The 23687-nt window shown below is 47.5% G+C and overlaps 1 protein-coding gene across 3 annotated transcripts in view; it reads right to left on the bottom strand.

The window, feature by feature from the left end:
- Positions 1–23687, bottom strand: part of LIMD1 (LIM domain containing 1) — a 91881-nt gene that overhangs the window by 28145 nt on the left and 40049 nt on the right. For 2 of the 3 annotated variants that reach the window (XM_019946738.3, XM_019946734.3), the window contains exon 2: positions 5372–5473. The exons of the other annotated variant lie outside the window; for it this stretch is intronic. In XM_019946738.3, coding sequence (XP_019802297.1) covers positions 5372–5417 — 46 coding nt within the window. In that variant the 5' untranslated portion in view covers positions 5418–5473. The remainder of the gene's footprint in view (positions 1–5371; positions 5474–23687) is intronic. 3 annotated transcript variants of the gene reach the window in all.

Genomic DNA, 23687 nt, shown 5'->3' with positions numbered 1-23687 from the left:
CCCTGCCGCACTTCAGATGTGAACTCACTGATGGATGAATCACCAGTCACTGACTTACTCACTAAGAACCTCCGTCCCACAGCTCTGGGCTCATTTCTAGTTGCTTCATTTACCTGAAGGAATGGAATGGCACTTTCTGGTGTTCTGGACGCAGGATCTCACTAACTCTGTTAGACAGACTTTCCCTGATGGGGTCTAAATAAATGTGTGAGATTTCACTATAAAATCCCTTCACAACCTTTAACAGGCATGGATGTTGGGTTTTGGGAAGGTGGGATGGGCAGTGGCATATATTCTTATTTTTGTTGTGTTTTTTCCCTAAGTGCACCGCCAACTCAGGTACATAAACACTAGGTCACAACACTCAAGCGTCACCTGTTCTGGCCATGACCTGCACATCCCAGCCCTGTTCTGTCAGTGGACCCCATCCGGCCCCCAGCTGCCTTCCTCTGAGCTCAGGCCTGTGCTGGGCATAATCCCCATCAGCCTCAGGACTGCCTGCCCCCCAAGCCCTACCCCAAAGACCAGGGCACCCTTGTGGTCTACTGGCTTCTGGGGAGGAGCATGTCGTATCTCGTCTATCGTTTTCCAACTCACACAGCTAAAAAGCAGTAGGGGCCGTGAACATGGCAAACTGGTTTCCCCATGACTCCAGGATGGAATTTATTTAGTCTTTACAAAATGAACAAAATCTTACTTTCTGGGCCTAAAACGGCCTGGGGTGAGGACACAGAGCCTGGCCTCCCTCTGCCTCATAGTCTATCCTGGAAGGTGCCGAGGAGACGTCACTTGACCCCCCAAGTCCAGCACCCTTTTTCTTCATTCTTGTTCCGCCTCTCTCGAGCCACAGACAGGCGCCAGCTTCTCCTCATTCAGGCCACTTGACACATGGTGTCCAGACACATGGCACATGGCTGGCCAAGGCCATGCCTACCCTCCCCCTACCCATGCTGTGCCAACGGCTCCTGAGAGCATCCAGTCGGGGGGCCTGGCCACCTTGGGTGGGCAGAGCCGAGGTGGGAGAAGGAGACCCACAGCACACATCTCCATGGCAACCAAACACACCCGCTGCCGAGGGAGGAGCATGTCAAAAAAGAACTTTAACAAACCACATAAACGCCCACGCATCGTGCCCTGAATGCTTGCTTCTGGGAACGAACACCAAGGAAACAACTCAGCAGAGGGAGAAAAGCACACAGGCACAAAGACATTCACTGGGGCCACGTGTAATAACCAACAAACCCGAGACATGGAGACACTCACTCCCTGCCATCAAACCGAGGAACGGCTCAGGTGACAGCTATGTAACTGTGAAAATGATTATTATGAAGAAGACTACAAACTAGGGTGAATTTATGACACAATATTAAATCAGAAAGGATACAATACTGGTTTACACTCTATGATCACAACTCTAAAAAATGTGTATAAATCTGGACAAAATCTCGAAGGGAAAATATTAGTGAAAATACCTGTTCTAGAATGATAACAAACCAGGTTACCGTCTTTGAAATTTTTTGTGGCTGTCATGTTGTTCCCACAACTAAAAATGAACTAAACATTGTTGCTTGTTGGCAGATGGGGAATTGGCCGAGGTGCCCGGGAGAACTTGCACCATCCGGAGGCGGAGGTTTGTCTGGGCGTGTGAAACACCTTGGGATCCTCCTGGGACAAAGGATGAACGGCGTGTAAGGAACTGCTCTAGGGCTGTCTCCGGGACACGAGACAGTCTCTCATCTCTGATGAGGTGAGGACTCTCTGCCCCACCCCTCTGAAGGGAGCTGCTGACTCATGACCACTTAGCCACGTCCAGGATTGACTACTTAGCATCCCATAACTTACACTGCAGTCATCGGCCCTTTTGTTTCAGTGTTGTCCCTTTTGGGGTGTGGGACGGGGAAAAAGGCACCTTCGGCATGTCCTTTTTGTTGCTCACGAAGGGAATAAATTGTCTGAACCTAGAAGTAGCTTGTTTTATCTTTACTGATCAAATCAGTCGGGCCTTGGCCTGGCCTTGTAAGTGCATGTGAGCTCTCAATAAGATCCCGATATTATGTTTTAATAAAGTATCAATAAGACCCAAGAAGTGAGTGTGTGCACATGCCGGTGTGTGTGCATGTGTGTGTACCTACAGAAATACATCTTCACGGTGTTTCAGGCTAGATTATTCTCAGAAATGAAATGGGAAAACACACTCACACACATATATACAGTACGCTCTCACACACACTGTAACCAACCAGACAAACAGATGTGCAAGGCTAACCTAATCTGGATTCAGGAGCCATGGATTCAGCTCAACTGCTAGGTTTTCAACCTCGAGAAGTCTCTTTCCCTCTCTGACCCCAATTTTCTCTTCCCCAACGAAGGAGGGGACGGACTGGATAAGAACCCGGCCCCCACTGTGCTGTGTCCACGCGCCGAGGCTCACACAGACATCCTTGAGGACTCGCAGAGGCAGGACGTGGGCCACCCTGGCACCTCCTTCTGCTGAAAGCAGTTACTGGCAGCAGTAAGTTAACTGAACAAAGGCAAGTCACTTCTGGCGTCCACGAGAAGCTGCTCAGGCACGTGCCTGGGTCTCCAACTGCTCCCTGTGAGTGGGGAGGAAGCTGTATGTTTACCCACAACAGGAATGCCACCACACTCACTTTCTGATGGAACTCAGAGCTTCCTTCAGCAACTCTGCTCTAGGGCCTGGTTTGCTGGCAGCACCAGAATCGCAGACAGTGGTTCATTGTTTATGTGAGAAGGTAGGGCATGCCTAGTTCAGGAGAAACGGTTCTTTCCTGCTTGGGGAACAAGGAAGGCTTCCTGGAAGAGGAGGCATTGGAGCTGGGTCCTAAAAGCTGGACAGAATTTAAATGCACGAAGTGAGTGGGGAAAGGAGGTTCCAGAGAGTGAATGGGGAAGAGACAAATTGTCTCACTGTGATAAGGAAGTAGGAAGCAATAAAACACAGACCAGACCACAAGGGCCTTAAATGCTAGAACAAGCAAAATCCCAAAGCAGCTGTCTTCCTGAGTGTTTGTGTTTGTCATAATTTGACAGTAAACTCAGCCCATTAAGGAACTGCCAGCTAGTTAAGCAGCCACTGGTGGAATCAACAGACTGACCAGTAGTTTTTGCCCCCCAACAACTTTCTAGTTCAAATGGTAATTGCTTGAGATATAAAAACAGCCTCTACTTAATATTTATTTTCTTTTTTCCTGGAAGATAGAGCAAATATTAAGAAACAGTTACAGGAGCCAAAAGTCAAAGATAATTTTTAAAAGAAGGTGTGATCACAACTCTTTACAGATAAAACGCAAACACAGGTCAAAGATTTTATTTAATTCATCATTGAATAAGAGACCAATAGATGTTACAACTGGGAGACAGCAAAGAACCATCCACATGCAGGCCATCAGAAATGCTGAAGTAAATTTGCTTAATGGGTGCAAAACTGGTCAATCTCTGCCAGACACAGTTTGTGTTGCTGTGGACAGGAATCACGGGCCTTGCCGTCAAGATTCTGCAACTTACAGAGTGTAACACAGCTCAAAGGCAAGGAAAGGCCCAGAGACCCAGGGAATCCAATAACCAGAAAACTCCTACATTTCCACTGCGGACGCTCGGGAGACTGTGTGATCCATCTCAAAGTCTTTCACAATTTTCCCTACAAAGGTGAGTAACGATCAAGGCGGAAACTCTTAGGCATGTGTTTTATGGGAAATCACAGTGAGGATGAAGCCTAAGGTTTGGAACCGGGCATATGCCTGTGCCACCAAGGCATGGCAGGCCCATGCCCACCTGGTGAACTTCAGACTAGGAACCAGAGGGCTCTTGCGGGCTGTGCCACAAACCAGCCGAGAAAGTCCCTCCTCTTTCCGTCTCCGGAGGCTTCTAAAATGAGAAGCTTGGCACTAATCCCAGGTACTCGGTTCTGGCCACACCTGGGAGTCACCGGAGGAGCTTAGAAACAATACATGTGCCCCACTCTAGAAACCTCACCCCTAGGGCTTCTGATTCTGCTGGTCAGGGTGGGGCTGGGGCATCACTGGCTTTTTTTTTTTTTTTTGGCTGCATTGGATCTTCATTGCTGTGCGTGGGCTTTTCTCTAGTTACGGCGAGCGGGGGCTACTCTTCGTTGTGGTGCGCGGGCTTCTCATTGCGGTGGCTTCTCTGTGAAGCACGGACTCTAAGCATGCGGTCTTCGGTAGTTGTGGCACACGGACTCAGTAGTTGTGGCTCGCAAGCTCTAGAGCACAGGCTCAGTAGTTGTGGCACACGGGCTCAGTAGTTGTGGCTCGCGAGCTCTAGAGCACAGGCTCAGTAGTTGTGGCGCACGGGCTTAGATGTTCTGCGGCATGCGGGATCTTCCCAGACCAGGGCTCAAACCCGCGTCCACTGCACTGGCAGGCGGATTCTTAACCACTGTGCCACCAGGGAAGTCCATCACTGGCTTTTAAAATCTCTCCCCCAACCCTCCCATGATTCTAATGAACTGCCAGGACTGAGGACCTCTGGGCCAGAAGATAAGACCCCCTGGTCCCGGACTCTCTTTGGCTTTGTTGTAATGTTTCCTTTTAATAGACAGCTGCCAGCCTTGGTGTAGAAGTGGAGATGTCAGTGGGACATTTTTCAAAAATGCTTCTCAAAATTAATCTTTGGTAGAGACCGTGAAAAAAGCACAATTCATGGCTCCGTCAGACTTCGCAAACAGCCTGCAATGTGTTAGAATCTTCCACTGTGGATGCCATCAGTTCAATGAGCAGTTTGCTGAGCTGAGCGCAGGCCTAGTTTCCTGGTTTGCTGCTTTAGGCATAATGCCCATAATGCAGTACAAAGATGCCCAGAGGTGTTTGCTAAGAGGCATCGATACGTGTGTGGCATGCATACACACAGGCATTCACGCACACGCTCACACTTCACAACGAACAGCAGCCTCCAAATGAAAGATCGGGGCCAAAGAGTTGTGAAAGGACCCTGCTTCACACAGGGGTAACTGACTGACTGGTCCCCGCAGTGGCGGAGAAAACTGACAACAGGGCAGACAATGGTGAATCCCAGCGCTTTCCTCCCGACTCTTCTGAGACCTCTGATATGCATTACAAACCTGATGTTATTAGGGATTGCTCCACTACCACCAGAGTGGGCCCCAGGCAAACCCTGGTACTCTGTGATAAGTCAGCTTACCCTGATGGGCCTTGTGTTGGTGGTACAAAACCCTGTTCTAGAGGACACTGTCCTGTCTTCCCATAGGACCATGGAGGGACATGGGCCAAGTGTCTCCAGGAAGGATGCTCTTCCGTCTCCTCCCTTCCTGGTTCCCTGTGTTCCTTACCCTGTCCCTCAACACACACACACACACACACACACACACACTTACTGCAGGCCGCACAGGTGAAGCACGCGTCGTGGTAGAGGTTCCCCATGGCCTGGCAGGCCTGGCCGGCCCCAAACACCCCCTTGCTGCATTTCACACAGGCTCCTGCAAGGGAAAGAACACGGCAGTGAGTCAGGAGGGAAACAGTGTAAAGTGAGTGATAAAAAGCCAATGGACAGGGCTTCCCTGGTGGCGCAGTGGTTGAGAGTCCGCCTGCCGATGCAGGGGACACGGGTTCGTGCCCTGGTCTGGGAAGATCCCACACGCCGCGAAGCGGCTAGGCCCGTGAGCCATGGCCGCTGAGCCTGTGCATCCGGAGCCTGTGCTCCGCAACGGGAGAGGCCACAACAGTGAGAGGTCCGTGTACCGCAAAAAAAAAAAAAAAAGCCAATGGACAAAGCAAGATACCCACCCCTTCCCCCAACCAGCCCATCACCAAATCCGGAGGATTACTCCTTTGCAATGTCTTTCTCTCATGCTCTCTCCCTCCGTCAGCCTTTCAACTATCAGTTCTTTCCACTGCAGGAAATCAGGCCCCAGGCTCGTGTTCAGGCCCCCTCCACACCAGTGTGCTAATGTTCAGAACACCTCCACTTCTTCCATCTCCTCCGTTGCCCAAAGCTTTCAAAGCCTCCCACCGTTATAAGACAATGTCCAAATGCTGCACCAGGATTACAATATGCCAAATACACAGGTTGGGCAACTTCCAACAAATTATTTCCTTTAATTTACAATGGGAACCACCAACGGGGATTTACTAACCTCACTTTTTACAACGAGTGATCAGGCCCCCAAGCCCCAGTTCTCTCAGACTGCAAGCCCAGTGCTCTGCCCTGCGCCTGCCCCTGGCCACTGGGTCTCAGCTCCTCGCCTTTGCTCGGGGCTCCCCTGTCTGTGCCCTATGCCCACTCTTCGGTTCCTTTATATGGTCCCTTATGTGGGCCAGTCCACATAAAAGGAGGTGTTGGAATCTCCCTTCCAAAGAACTCCCCCATTATAGTCAAATGAAAAAGATCACAATTATGTAAATAATGCATGAAATTTTTTTTAAAAGATTCAAGAAGGAAATATAGCAAAACTGTAAAGTTATGGCTGGTTTTACTTCTTTCCATCTTCTGTATTAAAAAAAAAACTTACAAGGGCAGGCATTGTTATAGCTGAAAAAAGTCTAGTCTCAAAAAATGTTTGGATCTGTTTTTTTTAATTTTTAAAAATTTTTAATTTTTTGGCCATGCCGAGTGGCTTGTGGGATCTTAGTTCCCTAACCAGGGATTGAACCCGGGCCCATGGCACTGAAAGCATCGAGTCCTAACCACTGGACTGCCAGGGAATTCCCCTGGATCTGTTTAAATACACTGTATAATGTTAAAATTTTTGAAAAATAAATTATATATCTCTATACACTTTATATATAAAATATCTATAACTAATTTTTCAAAAATTTAAATATATATAAAAAGGTCCCCCAGCATCCATCAGGGCAACCAGCTCATGTCCTTGGTCAGGGGCTCAGCAGCCTTATCTAGCTCTGCTTCCCATCTGTCAGGCTGCAAATCCCCAGCCACATTCTGCCTACAGGGCAGAAAGCCCTGTGTTTCAGAGTTCTTATCATTTCAAGTTGATAAACTGCATCACCTTCAAGGGAAGTCCAAGCTAACACATCCTTCACGAAACACGCCCACACCAACCACACCAGGTGCACAGAGAACACACTCAGCCCAGGGCCCTCACGTCGCTTCACCAACACTCCCTTAGGAAGCAGGTGATGCCGTCTGTAGGAACAGTACTGGGTCAGCCGAGAAAACTGGCTCTTGGGGGAATTCGCTTAAGGAAAGTTCTAGGGATCACAACTGGTGGTTATTTGTAGTTCTTCCGCTTTAACATTTTATTATGAAAACTTTCAAGCATGCAGAAAAATGGGAAGAATCATACAGGGAACACTCATATGCCCACCACCTCAATTCTACAATTGTTAGCATTTTGCTGCCCATCCCTTAATCAATGCAACCATCCATCTTATTTGGGATACATTTCACAGTAAGATGCAGACAGCAGTCCACTTCACCCTGAACACTTCAGCCTGCATATCATTAATGAGTCCATTATTTGCTTAGTTATTTTTTCAAGATAAAATTCAAACAGTGAAATGCACAAATTATAAGTCTACCATCCAATGAGTTTTGACAAGTAACCTATGTAATGTAAACCTAGATCAAGATATAGAATGTTTCCAACACCCCAGCAAGTTCCCCAAGGCCCTTCTCTTCCGCCTTTTCTTACTGGCTATGAAATTACCTTTGTGTGTGGGTACGCATGCACGCACACGCACACGCACACACATATGCAGGATGAAACTACTGGACAGCTGGTATTTCTGTACCTAGCAAACAGCATGATGAAATTGAAAACATCGAGGAACTCAGAGGCATCAGCATTTCTTTTTGTCTGATTATTTCACATACAGCTTAGGCTGCTCTCAAGTCAAGAAATACATCCGTTCTGGGCAAACTGCATTCCTTTGCTGGCACAATCAGAGCTGTGTCCAGCTAGCAGGGAAGAGTGAAGACGGCAGGGTTCTGCCAGTACCACTCCTCTCTAAACCTGTTGCAGGAGGCTTATCACTCTAGAAACCAATGGTGCTGGCGGCCGGCCAATGAAGCAGGTGGCCCAGGTGGGCCAGGCGGGGCCTCTGGCATTTAGGCGTGTGTGTGGACATGGAAGCAATGGGGTTGGCGTGCCCAGCACTGGACACGGCACCTACTGTGCTGTGGCAGGTTACTGGTTACCTGGGCACTGCCTGCCTCTCCTAGTGAATTGGGGAGCACCTTCAAGATAGGGGCCACATCGATGTAAACTGGTGTAGCCATTATGGAAAACAGTCTGGTGGTTCCTTAAGAAACTAAAACTAGAATTACCATATGATCCAATAATCCCACTCCTGGGCATGTATCTAGAAAAGACAAAAACTCTTATTTGAAAAGATACATGCACCCCGATGTTCACAGCGGTAATATTTACAATAGCCAAGATATGGAAGCAACCCAAGTGCTTCAACAGATGAATGGATAAAGAAGATGTGGTGTATATATACACACAATGGAATATTACTCAGCCATAAAAGGAATGAACTAATGCCATCTGCAGCAACGTGGATGGACCTAGAGATGATCATATTATGTGAAGTAAGTCAGACAGAGAAAGACATTATTATATGTGAAAATCTAAAAAGCAACACAAATGAACTTATTTACAAAAAAGGAATAGACTCACAGACATAGAAAACAACCTTATGGTTACCGAAGGGAAAAGAGGGGGAGGGATAAATTAGGAGTATGGGATTAACAGATACAAACCACTGTATATAAAATAGATAACAAGGATTTACTGTACAGCACAGGGAACACATATTCAATATCTTGTAATAACATTATGGAAAAGAATCTGAAAAAGAATATATATATTCTTTTCACTTCGCTGTACACCTGAAACTAATACAATATTGTAAATGAACTATACTTCAGTAAAATAAATAAATAAAAATGTTTGAAACATAAAATAAAATAAAATCCAAAAAAAGAGAGACAGGGCCACGTCTTAGCTGTGGCCTCCGCAAGGGTTCTGTGAAGAACTGTTGAGCTGAATCACTTTCTGTGCAGCTCCACGTATAGCATGTGTCGCCTCCCCTCTACCCTGGCCCTCACCTCCTTGTACCTGGGGTACACACACCCCTGTAAATGCCTTTTACAGAGTCTTATGCATCTCTGAACACCTGCAGCCCCTGACAAAGTGCACTCCTATGCCCTCAACAAACATACATAAAAATAGAGAAACAGACAACGTGGGCCTCTACTGAGCCCCGGTTGACGACATAATTCAAACATGGTGATGGGGGGAGAACTTTCTCTTGAAAAACAGCAACTATGAGACAAAGAGAAGGTATTAATTATACTATTTGGTGATCCTGGGGTTGATTTCCAGACCACCCATCCCAAGTGCCCTGGGACTGGACTCTAAACCTTTACAAAGAGCAACACCGGCTGGTTTGTCCGGCAGCAACCAAAGCACGCTCAAAGCAGCCTGGATGGAACCTCAAAGCAACGTGAATGTAATTCTGCTCACGAACATGGAACAAAACCACCCCAAGCGCAACCTCACTTCTTCCCTCTCCATCACTGTGGTCTCTGCGCTTAAGCCCCGTGGAAATGTTAGCTGCAAAGCACAGAGAAGCAGTGAGACTCCACTGAAGCAGTGATCAGCCCTTCCACCTGTCTGCATGGGGAGTGCGGGAAGAGGACCCCCTTGGAGACAGCTTGCCAGTGAGGAGAGGTGGAATACATCTCCTGAGTCAGAGGGATGCTCCTGGGTCACAAGGACATGAACTCGTCTTGCCTGGGCTTGGGGAATAAAATCAGACAACCTCTCACTCAAGCTCGTAAAGTGAGAGGCAGGGTGGGCAGCATCTTCCAGTGGACACTGACAACTGCCCAGGCCTCCCTGGGCTTCCTGCTGCGTTATCTCTCCACATCAGGCCTTCCTCCGCTCCTGCAGCCAGCAGAGTGACACTCTCTCTGGCTTCCTCTTAACCCAAGGGCTGAGACCTACTGACTTCAGCATCCCCCTCGCTCTCTCTCATTCCTTGGGGATGCTGACATCCTTTCTCACCACTCTGAGCATCGAGCGCAGATACAAAACAAGGAAGGAAGCCACTTGTGCTCTAAACCATCAGTCACGGACGGAGGAGGTCCCACAAGAAGCCAACTAGGTAAGAAAATATTTCATCCCTGTGACTTGTGGTAAATGGATAGAAAAGTACTTCATGGGCAAGAAATAGATCTAGTCTTCCTTTGGCAGGAAAAAAAAAAAAAGACAAAGTAAATTTCATATTCTAGGAAATAACGTACCTCCCAGAGCCTGAGCTAGGAGCGTTCATCCAGTGCACGCTGAATGTGCATCCCCTTTCTCACACCCACGTTCTAGAAATCCTAGAAAGGTGCTGTAACTTGCTGAAGGTCACACCGCTGGGACATTTGAAAGATGGAATCTGAGCCCAAGTTCTAACTCAAAGGTCCCATTATCCCCATCTGGTTGGCAGCTGTGTGGCTATTCCTGCAACACACATGGCCCCCCCCCCAAAAAAAGAAGGAGCTCCTTACTCACCACCCGCCCCCCCCCCATCCCCCAACATACAATCTGTTCAGGGATTCAGACCCAAGACCAGCCCTGTCCCAGATCTCCTGGTGGCCACCCGGCCCACCTCCCATGCTGGCCTATCCCACGCACACAAGGCCATCTTTCTGCCAGGGACCTCCATCACAAGGCCGCCCCACACAGACCCTCTGTTCCTCCTACCCTTCTGCCAGGGACACTGCAGCTGAAGGATTCACCCCACGAGTGCTTCCCCACCATTCACTCGGAGCCAGGCTCTCTGCAGACGCTGGCAGTAGGATGGTGAGCAGCGCGACTGCACTCTGACCCCTGCCCTCATGGAAGGGTTCATCCAAGGAGCCAGGAAACCAGACTATGCCACTACTGATAGGTGAGCTGACCAATCTCACCCAAAGTCCTGTGCTGTAAGTTTGCTTAAGTGGTCAGGGCCGAGCAGAGGCTCGGGCTTGTGAAATAATAAGAAATACATATATTGGTCTCTGCCCCAAGTTTCTGCTAATATTTGGTTTTTGACCCCAGTTCCTGACACAGAGCTCCTAAATCCCTTGGAATTTCCTGGGCAAAATGAGCATCTTTTGCTCTAATGAGGAAACACTGCGTGGGCTCCTGGTTGGGGGCTGGTCACCAGAAAGACCAAGCCAGGCTTATAAGTTTGGAACTTTCAGCCCTACCCCTCCGTCCTCCAGGGAGGGGAGAGGGGCTGGAAAATGAGTTAATAATCAATCGTGACTACATGATGAAGCCTCCTCAATGTACAGGATTCAGAGAGCTTCGAGGTTGGTGAACACAGCCACATGCCAGGAGGGTAACACACCCCAACTACACCAGGCAGAAGCTTCTGTACTCAGGACCCTTCCGGACCTTTTCCTATGTATCTCTTCATCCAACTGTTAAACTGTATCCTTCATCATATCCTTTATAATAAACTGGTAAATGTGTTTCCCTAAGTTCTGTGAGTCATTAAGGCAAATAATCAAACCCAAGGAGGGGGTGGGGGGAACGCTGATTTATAGCCAGTCAGAGGCATAGTTGGCAAAGCGGGAGGGGGACTTGTAGGACTGAGTCCTTCCTTAACCTGTGGGGTCTGTGCTAACTCCAGTTAGCATCAGATTGAATTGAACTGTAGGACACCTGGCTGGTGTCGGAGAATTGGTTGGTGTGGGAAAAACCACACATCTGGTGTCAGAAGTGTGAGCACTCGTAGCACAAAGAAACAGAAGTGAGTTTTTCCGAGACAGGACTCAACAAGAAGAAAAGACTCCTAGACACCCTTTGCTTTCCACATGGTCCCTTAGTTAGAAGATTTTAAAGGAAATCCTTACTTTTCCTCAACAGAGGAAAGTCATAAAATGTCAATCACGTATTACTATAGTAATCCAAGCTCCAAAACCAGGAGGAAAGTGAGGGAAAGAAGGAATTAAACTTTAAGAGAAGGGAGGAAAGGATATGCAACTATTGCCCTGTAGTTAGACTCACTGCCCTTTAATCCATTCTCCAAACTCTAGCCAGAGGGATCTTCTTTTAAACAGCTTTAATGAGGTATAAGTGACACCCAATAAACTGCACATATTTAAAGTGTACAGTTTGATAACTTTTGACATTTGAATACACCTGTGAAAGCATCACCACAATTAGGACAGTGAACACACCCACCATCCCCAAAGATTCCACATGTCCTCACGCCTTTTCTAATGGCCCCTCCCTGGGCAACCACTGCCCTGCTTTCTGTCAGCAGAGATCAGTTTGGAAGGCTATGCTCACCACTATACCACCAATGTGAGCTCAGTTTGTATTTTCTAGAGGTTACATAAATGGAGCCTAGAGCATGTACTCGTTTTTTGTCTGGTTTCTTTCACTCAGCATAATGATTCTGAGATTCACCCAGCTTCTGTATACACCGAGAGTTCATTCCTTTTCATTGCTGAGTTGTTGTCCATTGTGTGATGGGACCACCATTTTCTTATCCACTCAGCTGGTGATGAACGTGAGTGGTTTCCACTTTGGGGCTGTTACAAATAAAGCTGCTTGTGTACAAGTGTTTATGTACAGACATATTTCTCCTTTTCTCTTGGGTAACTTAGGAGTGGATTGGCTCAGGCTTATGGTAAGTGTATATTTAACTTTTTAAAAAGCTGCCCAGACTACCCTGGTGGTCTAGTGGGTAAGACTCCGAGCTCCCAATGCAGGCAGCCAGGGTTCGATCCTTGGTCGGGGAACTAGATCCCGAAGGCTGCAACTAAGAGTTTGCATGCCACAACTAAGAAGCCTGTATGCCGCAACTAAGAGTCCAAGTGCCGCAACTAAAAGATCCTGCATGCTGCAACTAAGACCTGGTGCAGTCAAAATAAATAAATAAATTTTTTTTTAAAAAAAAGAAGAAGCTGCCAAACTGTTTCCTAAAGAAGATCTATCATCTCACATTCCCACCAGCAGTTTATGAGAGTTCCAGTTTCTCCACATCTTTGCCAGTACTCGGAATGGCAGTCATCCTGATTTTGTCCATTCCAATAGGTAGGTAGTAGTACCTCACTGTGGTTTTGGTTCTGTTTTTTTTTTTTGCTGCTCCACATGGCACGCAGGATCTTAGTTCCCCGACCAGGGGTTGAACTCATGCCCTCTACAGTGGAAGCGTGGAGTCCTACCCAGTTGACCGCCAGGGAATTCCCCCCTCGTTGTGGTTTTAATTTGCATTTCTCCAGTGACTAATGATGTTGCACCAGAGCATTTTTGCTGTGTTTATTTACCATCCTGTATCTTCTTTGGTGAGATGTCTGTTCAAATCTTTTGCTCATTTTTTTTTCCTTTTCTTGAGTTATGAGAATTTCCTACATATTCAAGAGACAAGTCCTTTATCAGATATATGCTTTGGAAAGATTTTGCTAGAGTCCTATGAAATCCAGCTGCCTTAGTCTCCCCCAGGATCTCAGCAGCACTTTTTTTTTTTAATTAATTAATTTACTTGTATATTTATTTATTTTTGGCTACGTTGGTCTTCATTGCTGCACACAGGCTTTCTCTAGTTGCAGCGAGCAGGGGCTACTCTTTGGTGTGGTGCGCAGGCTTCTCGTTGCGGTGGCTTCTCTCGTTGTGGAGCACGGGCTCTAGGCACACGGGCTTCAGTAGTTGTGGCTCATGGGCTCAGTAGTTGGGCCTCGTGGGCTCTAGAGCGCAGGCTCAGTAGTTGTGGTGCACGGGCTTAGCTGCTCCGCAGCATGTGGGATCTTCCCGGGCCAGGGCTCGAACCCGTGTCCCCTTGGCAGGTGGATTCTTAACCACTGCGCCACCAGGGAAGTCCCCTCAGCAGCCTTTTAACTCAAGGAGTCTCCCAGGCTCTCTCTCCCTTCTCCCTCCTTGTGTCAATGTCTGGAAACTCTCTCAAGGCAGTAAGCTGGGACAATCATAGGGCCGACCCATTTGCTTCCCGTCTCTCAAGGATCATTGTCTATCCTTGCCTGAATCCAGTATCTTGAAAACCTTTTGTTCATATACTAATTCAAGCCGGCCTAACTCTCTTGGTGCACAACAGTGGTTCCCAAACGGCTTAGCGGGGAGAAATTTTTCTCAAAAAAAGTATCAGTGGAACCTCAAGAGTATATAACAGACAAAAGGGAAACCACGACACTTGAGATGGGACAGAGCCCACTCTGCCTCCTGGAATGTCCCGGCCCACTGCAACAGTTCCAGGAAGATTATTTGAGAACGAATAACACAGCCTAACTGATCGAATGCAGACACCACCCAGCCTAGCCTGGGCAGCGTTCCATGTGAAGGAAGTGATCCCAAATTGGCATTCAATGATCTCCTGTACACCCAAAGCCAAAAAACAAATTGGGTTTAGGGCCATGGCATCTTCCCTACTGGCTTGCAAAGGCAGGATTTATAAACAAGGAGGCCCGCAAAGCAGCCTCAGCGTGAGGTTTTGGCTACAGCAGAATCCCTGCCTCCTTACCGCAGACAGCCTGAGGACCGTGCAGCACTCCTTCAACTGAACACACAGCCAAGTCGCCACCTTTTATTGTTAGGATAAGGTTTGAAATAAAAAGATTCCATCAGGCCGGCCAATGGGAGTGGCCCTGCACCTCCAGCTCACACCTGGGCCTTGTCCGGGTGACCACTCCTCTCCCAGTGAGGAAGGGAGGCCTCTGAGAGGTGCGGGCGTCCTTTTTAGCTCTGAACGGATGCTGCACATCACACGGCATCACACAGCCGTGGACCACATACTACGCTGAAAGGGGGCTGAAGCCAGGGGCAGGGCACGCAGTCAGGTTGGGGGTGGCTGAGAGGACAGAGTTGGATGAATTAGTCTGCACACAAGTTGAGCAAGGCTTTTTCTCAGCAGAAGGTTGCAGCCTATGGACCTGGGCGGCTCTGGGCAGCTCTGGGAGTCAACAGGTTCTAGAAGAGGGGCCAAGCGTTTGGCAGAGCTGGGCCAATGGCCTCAGCAGCAGACTTCCTCCTAGCCACAATAGAAGCTCGTGGAAAGAGCCCTGAAGGCGGTGGGTGCCGGGCTCCTGCCTCCCAGGCAGACGGCTGCCTCTCAAGGAAGGAATCAAAGTAGATGCCCACCATCACCTCCAGAGACTCTGGTTCCAATTTGGGGGTGGGACCACAGCGCCTCAGTTGACTCTAAGGCTCGGCCAAGGCTGAGAACCATGGATGCAGATAACACAACAAAACACATCCTCCCCGGCACCCGGGCCTCCCCTGCCTGCCCTCTCTCCCACGCACCCTGTAGTTCCCAGGTCAAGGGGTGATACTCTCACCAAGCTACAAAGGACGTACTCAAGGCCATTCTGGGCTATGGGATCATTGCAGCAGGCTACTTTCTTCAATCTCAAAGCTATTCAAAACCAACGACGGCTTCACTTCATTGCAGTGGGAAAGGAAGTTTCTCTCGCAGTTTCCCAGTCACCACCATAAGCTCTAGCTAGCCTTGCCAGACAACCTGCAGGGGCACTTCTGCCCCAGCGCACTCCCATTCTCTGGCCCGAATCATTCCCTGCCCTCCGCTCTCCGAAGGAAAGAGTTCAACAGCCTCCAGGGCACCCTGTGCTGTGGCTTCTGGGCTCGCCCACCTGCGTACTCCCCCTCCTCCAGCCTCTCTGCACAGAGCCCAGTTATCTTTCTCAACTCTTATCCAAAATAGAAATATGCCAATCAGCACAGGAAAAGGTGTTCCACCCAGAGCCAAATGCAAAGGTCGGTGCCACTCGCCACTGTCTCAGCGGCAAAGACGAAAGCAATGATAATAACAATAGTAAGAGTGTCACAGGGGGTGCAGAGAAAAGGGCATTCTCGTACACTGTTAGTGGAAGCATAAATGTGGACGACCTTTCTGGAGGGCAGTGTGGCACCACCTATTGAAAGCCTTAAAAATGGGACTTCCCTGGCGGACCAGTGGTTAAGACTCCAAGTTTCCACTGCAGGAGGTGTGGGTTTGATCCCTGGTCGGGGAATTAAGATCCCGCACGTGGCATGGCGCGGTAAGTAAATAAATAACTAGAAGGAAGCCTTAAAAAGTCTTCACGCCATTTGATTCAAGAATTTATTAGAATTTTTCCCAAAGAAAAAAATCAAAGATGCTGCCCAAAATGGATATGCAGAGACAGTAAGCAGATGAGTGGCTGCCTCGGACTGGGGGAGAGGGGGCAAGGGGGCATCTGCTAATGGGGGTGGGCTTTCTTTTTGGGGTGATGAAGATGTTCTAAATTAGACAGTGGTGATGGTTGTACAACTCAGTGAATATACTAAAAGCTGTTGAATTGTACACTATCAAGGGGTGGATTTATGGCATGTGAATTATATCTCAGTAAAGCAGTTATAAAAAAACAAAAAGTCGGGCTTCCCTGGTGGCGCAGTGGTTGGGAGTCCGCCTGCCGATGCAGGGGACGTGGGTTTGTGCCCCGGTCTGGGAAGATCCCACATGCCGCGGAGCGGCTGGGCCCGTGAGCCATGGCCGCTGAGCCTGCGCGTCCGGAGCCTGTGCTCCGCAACGGGAGAGGCCACAACAGTGAGAGGCCCGCGTACCGCAAAAAAAAAAAAAAAAAAAAAGTCATCAAACTATTATTAAAATACTTAAGCATGGATAATTGAAAACAATATAAATACCCGAATGAAGACGTAAAGTTAAATAAATACTACACAGGGGCTTCCCTGGTGACGCAGTGGTTGAGAGTCCGCCTGCCGATGCAGGGGACACGGATTCGTGTCCCGGTCCGGGAAGATCCCACATGCCGTGGAGCGGCTGGGCCCGTGAGCCATAGCTGCTGAGCCTGCGCGTCCGGAGCCTGTGCTCCGCAACGGGAGAGGCTACAACAGTGAGAGGCCCGTGTAATGCAAAATAAATAAATAAATACTACACAACTTAAAAAAATCATACTCTACAGCGGTGCCACCCGATAGAACTTTTTCTGTGATAATGAAAATGTTCTATTCTGGATTGTCCAATGTGACAGCTCAAGTGGCTGCTGAGCCCTTGAAATGTGGCTAGTACACCTAAGTAATTGGATTTTTTAAGTTTAAATAATCCCATGTATTGAGCAACACAGTTCTAGAGTATTCTTTTATGATACCAACTGTTCACAATACAATGGGACCACGATGCATATGGACACATTGTTCTCTATTCTGTTTTTTTAAAGAGTATATTTACAGATAAAGTCATGACCACGAGGATGAACACTAATTATCGTCCATGTTCACTGCTGAGAAGTAGGGGTTAGGGAGGATTTTTATGGTATTCTTTAACCTCTTCATATATTCGAAAATGAAGATACATTACCATCATAATCAAAAACAAGGTTTTTTTTAAGATTTAAACAATGTTTTCAATATAATGCAAATCCGCCACCTCACACTCTGATACCTACGGGAAGAGTGCTCCTCAGAGCATCCTGCAGCCCTTCAACCAGCCCCTCCCCACACACAAAGTTGCTGCTCCCCCCACCCCACCCCCAAGTTCATTCACTTTCAGGGGCTTCTCACGTGATTTTGGACTCACAAATAAGTTGTAAAAGTAATACAAAGACTTTCTATATACCCTTCATCCAGATTTCCCAAATGTTAACTCTTGTACGACCACAGTACAATTACCAAAGATCAGGAAATTAACACTGATATAATACATATTATATATATTATACACACACACACACACACACACACACACACACACACACATACACACACATACACTAATCTATAGACCTCATTCAAATTTCAACAACTGTCCCACTAACGTCATTTTCCTTGGACCAGGAGCCAATGCCAGAACTAAATCCACTGCATTTAGTAAGTGTCTCCTTTTATGAGAGACAGATCCTTAATCTGTTTTTGTCTTACGTGACCTTGACACTTTTGAAGAGTAGTGGTCAATTATTTTGCACACTGTCTCTCATTTTGGTCGTGTCTAATGTTTTCTCATGATCAGATTGAGGTTATGTGTATCTGGCAGGAACACCCCAGAAGTAATGATGTGCCCTTCACAGCACATCATATCAGGATATACATGCTATTGATACGTCTTAACTACTGGTGAGATTAACTTTGATCTCTTCTTAAGGTAGAATTTGCCAGGTTTCTCCACTGTGAAGTTTTACTTTCTCTTTGTAATTATTAAGACATTTATGGGAAAACACTTTGACATTAAGCAAATACCCATTTCTTCATCATATATTTTTGCCCACTATTCAGCCTCCACTGATTCTTGCCTGAAACAATTATTACAATGGTCTTTTCAAACGGTGACCTTTCTATCTTCATCTTTCTTTCTACATTTCACTAATAGGATCTTCTGTACAAGAGTTTTCCCCCCAATTCTCCCCATTTATTTATTTCAGTAAGGACTTATGGATATTTATTTTATTCTCTGGGTTATAATCCATTTCTATCATTATTTGTTTTGTTGCTCAAATTGTCACAGATTTTGAAGCCAGTTTCTCAAGGTAGCTCACTCCTAACATCACTCTTTCTTGTGAGAAGGCTCAAAATTGTGCATTTTCCCCAGGATCTTTGCACAAACATAAACTGCTAGAACAAACGTCAACCTCCAGCAGAACCCATTTTGAAGGCTGAGTGGTACAGCATTTATATCACTACTCCCTTACCTGTCAGATTATTCTGCGTAACCCTCTCTTGACATTGGTTCAATTTCCCTCCAGCATCTCAGAATCCCCCAGCCAACTTCCCCCACCACCAGCTTTTCTCCTAGATTATTTTCTTGCCTTTGGCCTCAGAATCCCCTGATTTCTCAAAGGAGGCTCAGTTGCGTTTCTCACCCCCTTCAGCTCTCAGCTCAAACAAGGGTTGTCAGATAAAATACTAGTCGCCCAGTCAACTGTGAATTTTAGATAAACAGTGAGCAATTCTTTAGTGTAAGTATACCGCGTGCAAATTTGAATCTCATGTAAATGAATAATTGTGTAGTATAAGTATGTCCCAAACATTGCATGGTACATACTTACACACTAAAAAAATATTCATTGTTTCTCTGAAATTCAAATTCAACTGGGTGTCCTATATTTTCATTTGTTAAATCTGGCAACCCAAGTTCAAGCATAAAGAAGAGGCGGCATTTATTGTCCACACAATTGGTGACCAGTTTAGGCAAGAAGATAAGCAGCTAAAACACTTTAGAGTTCATTATCCTTTTCTAGGGAGCGTTTTGTTTTTGTTTTTGAAACACTTTTACTGCAGTATAACATGCATAAAGAAAACCCCATGGTTTACGACTCAATGATTTTTCCCAAAATAAGCACTCCTGTGTAAACACCAAGCACATCAGGACATGGAGCATCGCCAGCCCCAGGATCAGGGTCCACTCCTGCTGAGCCTGAGGATGGCCCGGCCCCCTCCTGTGGTGGATCTGGAAAGAGTGGCTTTGGGCATAAACACTGGGTTCAGATCCCACCTTGGGCACAAGTCCAGTTTCCTCACCTGCCAGATGAGTTTTAATAACATATACATTTCATGGGGTAACTTTGAGGATTAACTGAGGTCATGTAAGTGCCTGCAACTGCTCCCAGCACATGGGAGGTACCCCCAAAAAGTTCATTTCCTTCCCTCCCTTTCCAGGAAAGGGGTTTGCCTCCCTAGTTACCTACCAGGCCTGAGACTGAGAATGAAAACATATCAGCCACTCTCCTGACAGGCACCCACACTCCAAATACCTCACAAAACTCCTGAGTCCTTCTGTGGGGGACCCCCAGGCACTCAGATCTGAGCTCCCCTCCGCTCCCCCAGGGCATCTAACCGCACAGAGGGGTAACTGCTCCTGCCCAGCACACGTGGGCGCTCGATGGACGTTTGCTCATTGAATGAATGAATGAATGAATGAGTGGATCAACCCACACACCACGCCCCGGCTCCTCTGCTGCCCATACGGCTCCGTGCATTTCCCTACTCGGCACTTTCCCAGCCTCCCGATGCTCGGCGTCCACCCCACAAGGGAAAACACAGCAGGCGGGGTGCCCAGTCCCCATCTGGGTCAGAGAGGACTGCTGTGGTGCAGAGAAGCTCTGAGATTAGTGACCCCAGATCAGTGAGAAGCCTCAGACGATGGTCCAATGCCACAGGCACAGTTAACCACGTGGAACCAGAAAGGAACAGGAATGAAAATCGTTTCTCTTTTGTTTGTTTGTTTTTTGTGGGTTTTTTTTGCGGTACACGGGCCTCTTACAGCTGTGGCCTCTCCCGTTGCGGAGCACAGGCTCCGGACGCGCAGGCTCAGCGGCCATGGTTCATGGGCCCAGCCGCTCCGCGGCATGTGGGATCTCCCCAGACCGGGGCACGAACCTGTGTCCCCTGCATCGGCAGGCGGACTCTCAACCACTGAGCCACCAGGGAAGCCCCTGAAAGTCGTTTTTTTAAGGAAGAAATAAAGTCCTGAACTTTCCTCAGAAGTAACACGAAGCTTAGTTTAGAGATGCTTTAAATCCACACTCACCCAAGACGAGAAAAGGGTGTGATGGAGCAGGACAAAGACATAGTGAACAGTGCCGGTGGAACCTTGAAGCTGAGGGGACATGTCTGCTCTCTCCAGTTTCCAAACAGAGCCCTTCTTCCTGCCCTTCCTCCCCCTCCCTGGGGAACCAGAAGCAGAGACTCTGGTCTCAGTTGAGTCTCCAGCTTCAGTGCCTGTGGCAGAGTAACACCACCGAAAGATTTCCCTTAGAACAAAGGGAAAGTCTGGAAGCAGGCTTTGTTGGGTTCTGTGGCTGAGCGAGTGAACCTCCCTGGGCAAGCTACTGCATCGCTCTGTCTTACTTCCCCCAGCTTCAAAACGGGGAAGTAGTCACGGGCGCACTGCAGGGCTTCAGGGAGCCTGAGAGACGGCGTGGGTGAAACCCCTGCACATCACTCCTCCATAAATGGTCCTGAGCCTCACATGGGAACGATGGTTTTCAAACAGAGGTTTTAACATCACTTTTAGGCTTGACTGAGTGTATGTAACACAGGGTAAATCATTCATTCCTCTTTCTGAGAAAAGACAAAACATTGCTTTTTTTTTTTTTTTTTTTTGCTGTACGCGGGCCTCTTACAGCTGTGGCCTCTCCCGTTGCGGAGCACAGGCTCCGGACGCGCAGGCTCAGCGGCCATGGCTCACGGGCCCAGCCGCTCCGCGGCATGTGGGATCCTCCCGGACCGGGGCACGAACCCGTGTCCCCTGCATCGGCAGGCGGACTCTCAACCACTGCGCCAACAGGGAAGCCCCAAAACATTGCTTTTTAAGACTATCCATTTAGAATCTGCAGGATAGGTGAGCTACCTGCAAGGCACACACAGACATGAATTTCCTGGGGGACCAAGAACAAGACATCTTTCAGGAAAGGGCCTTAACAACTAACCCACCCAGAGGAAGGAGCTTGGAACAGTGATGTCCACCAGGCATGGACCAGGAGAGGGGAGGATGTGGACGGAGAAGGCTAGTTGGACGATGGCTCTAATTCTGGGAGTGAGGAATGGGGAAGAGGGGAATGAAAGGTTTTTTCTGAGCCCAGGAGTGACAGGACCTGGCCATTTTAACAGGCTCAACCTGGCTGCCAATTGGGTCAGATCTTCAGGAAGACGGTTGGCCAGACAGAAGAAAGACTTTCTGATGATCAGAACTGGCCAACCCTTCTCCGGCTGCCTTGACACTGAGCCCCATGAGCTGCTGGTGATCACAGGAGGGAAGAAAGGTTTCCTGCTGCATGGAGTGGGGAGAGGCCCCCAGCTCTCGGTTAGGACTCCATAATTACTGGCCGCTGGCCCTGCAAAAAAAGTCAAGACAGTAGCTGGGGTGACACAAAGTTCCCTGGGCAGTTCCAGAAACTAAACGGAAGTACGACTCCCAACAAGCAACAGAAATGGAAAATGCCTCATTCACTGGCTTGTGATCTCTAGTTTTGTGACATACCGAGAGGCCTTCTACCAGCACAGTTCTCACCAAAGTCTCAATTCACTCAGACGCTTAAAAAATTAAATATCTATGTGTTTAAAAGAGTGTGTCTTAACAGTGATTATCCCTAGGTAGAACCATGGGTGCCTTTTACTATTATCTTTGTCTATATGTTCTGACTTTTCTACAGTTAGTTCTGTTTGTTTAAATGTTTTAAAAATGACAAAAAACACAGAAGAAAGCTGGTGAAAAAAATCAAACCCTTCAGAGAACACAGTTCCCTTAGCGTGTATGTATAACTGAGTCACTCTGCTGTACAGAAGAAATTAACACAACATTGTAAATCAGCTACAATTCAATAAAATTTTTCAAAAAACAAGAGCATAGGGCTTCCCTGGTGGTGCAGTGGTTGGGAGTCCGCCTGCCGATGCAGGGGACGCAGGTTCGTGCCCCAGTCCGGGAGGATCCCACATGCCGTGGAGCGGCTGGGCCCGTTAGCCATGGCCACTGGGTCTGCGCGTCCGGAGACTGTGCTCCGCAATGGGAGAGGCCACAGCAGTGAGAGGCCCGCGTACCACAAAAAACAAACAAACAAACAAAAAACAAGAGCATAGTAACTACCAGAAAAGGGATGAAAATGTCTTGTGAAGATATTTCAACAGAAGAAGTTGGAAGGTTATCAGTCAAGCAACACCAGCTTGGAGAGCAGGTGGTTGAGAAAGTGACAAGCAGAGAGAGCCCAAAGAAACTCCTGAGCCAGCTCGAGTCAAGGACCACAGAACTGGTGCGACCACTAAGGAAAACAGTATGGAGGTTCCGAAAAAATATAAAAACAGAACTACCGTATGATCCAGCAATCCCACTTCTGGGTATATATCTGAAGAAAATGAAAACACTGATTCAAAAAGGTACATGCAGGGACTTCCCTGGCGGTCCAGTGGTTAAGACTCTGTGCTTCCCCTGCAGGGGGCACCGGTTCGATCCCTGGCCGGGGAACTGAGATCCCGCTTGCCATGTGGTGTGACCAAAAAAAAAAACAACCCCCAAAAGGTACATGTACCCCAATGTTCATAGCAGCACATTTACAAGAGCCAAGATATGGAAGCAATGTGATCACCTATCAACAGATGAGTGGATACAGAAGATGTGCCCCCCCCCACACACACACAATGGAATACTACTCAGCCATAAAAAAGAATGAAATCCTGCCATTTGCAGCAACATGGATGGACCTAGAGAATATTATGCTTAGCTAAATAACTCAGAGAAAGACAAATGCTGTATGATATCACTTATATAATACAACACAAATAAATGATATGCAAAACAGAGATTCATGATCTAGAAACATAATACAAAATAGTACAAATGAGTGTATATGCAAAACAGAAACAGACTCACAAATACAGGAAACAAACTTGTGGTTTAGACTCAACCGAGACCAGAGGCTCTGCTCTGTGGTTTTCCCTCTCCCAAACGGGAGATGGAAGGGAGGAGGGACAAATTAGGGGTATGGGGTTAACAGATACAAACTACTATGTATAAAAGAGATCAGCAACAAGGATATACTGTATAGCACGGGGAATTATAGCCATTATCTTGTAATAACTTATAATGGAGTATAATCTGCAAAAATACTCATCACTAAGCTGCACACCTGAAACCAATATAATATTGTAAATCAACCATACTTCAATTAAGTATATATAAAAGAACCACGGGAGGGCTTTCACACTGCTGGTAGGAATGCTACGTGGCACAGTCACGCTGGGAAAC

The sequence above is a fragment of the Tursiops truncatus genome, chromosome 10, assembly GCF_011762595.2.
Source record: "Tursiops truncatus isolate mTurTru1 chromosome 10, mTurTru1.mat.Y, whole genome shotgun sequence".
Taxonomy (NCBI): Eukaryota; Metazoa; Chordata; class Mammalia; order Artiodactyla; family Delphinidae; genus Tursiops; species Tursiops truncatus.
This window is presented reverse-complemented; position numbering and strand designations above follow the sequence as displayed.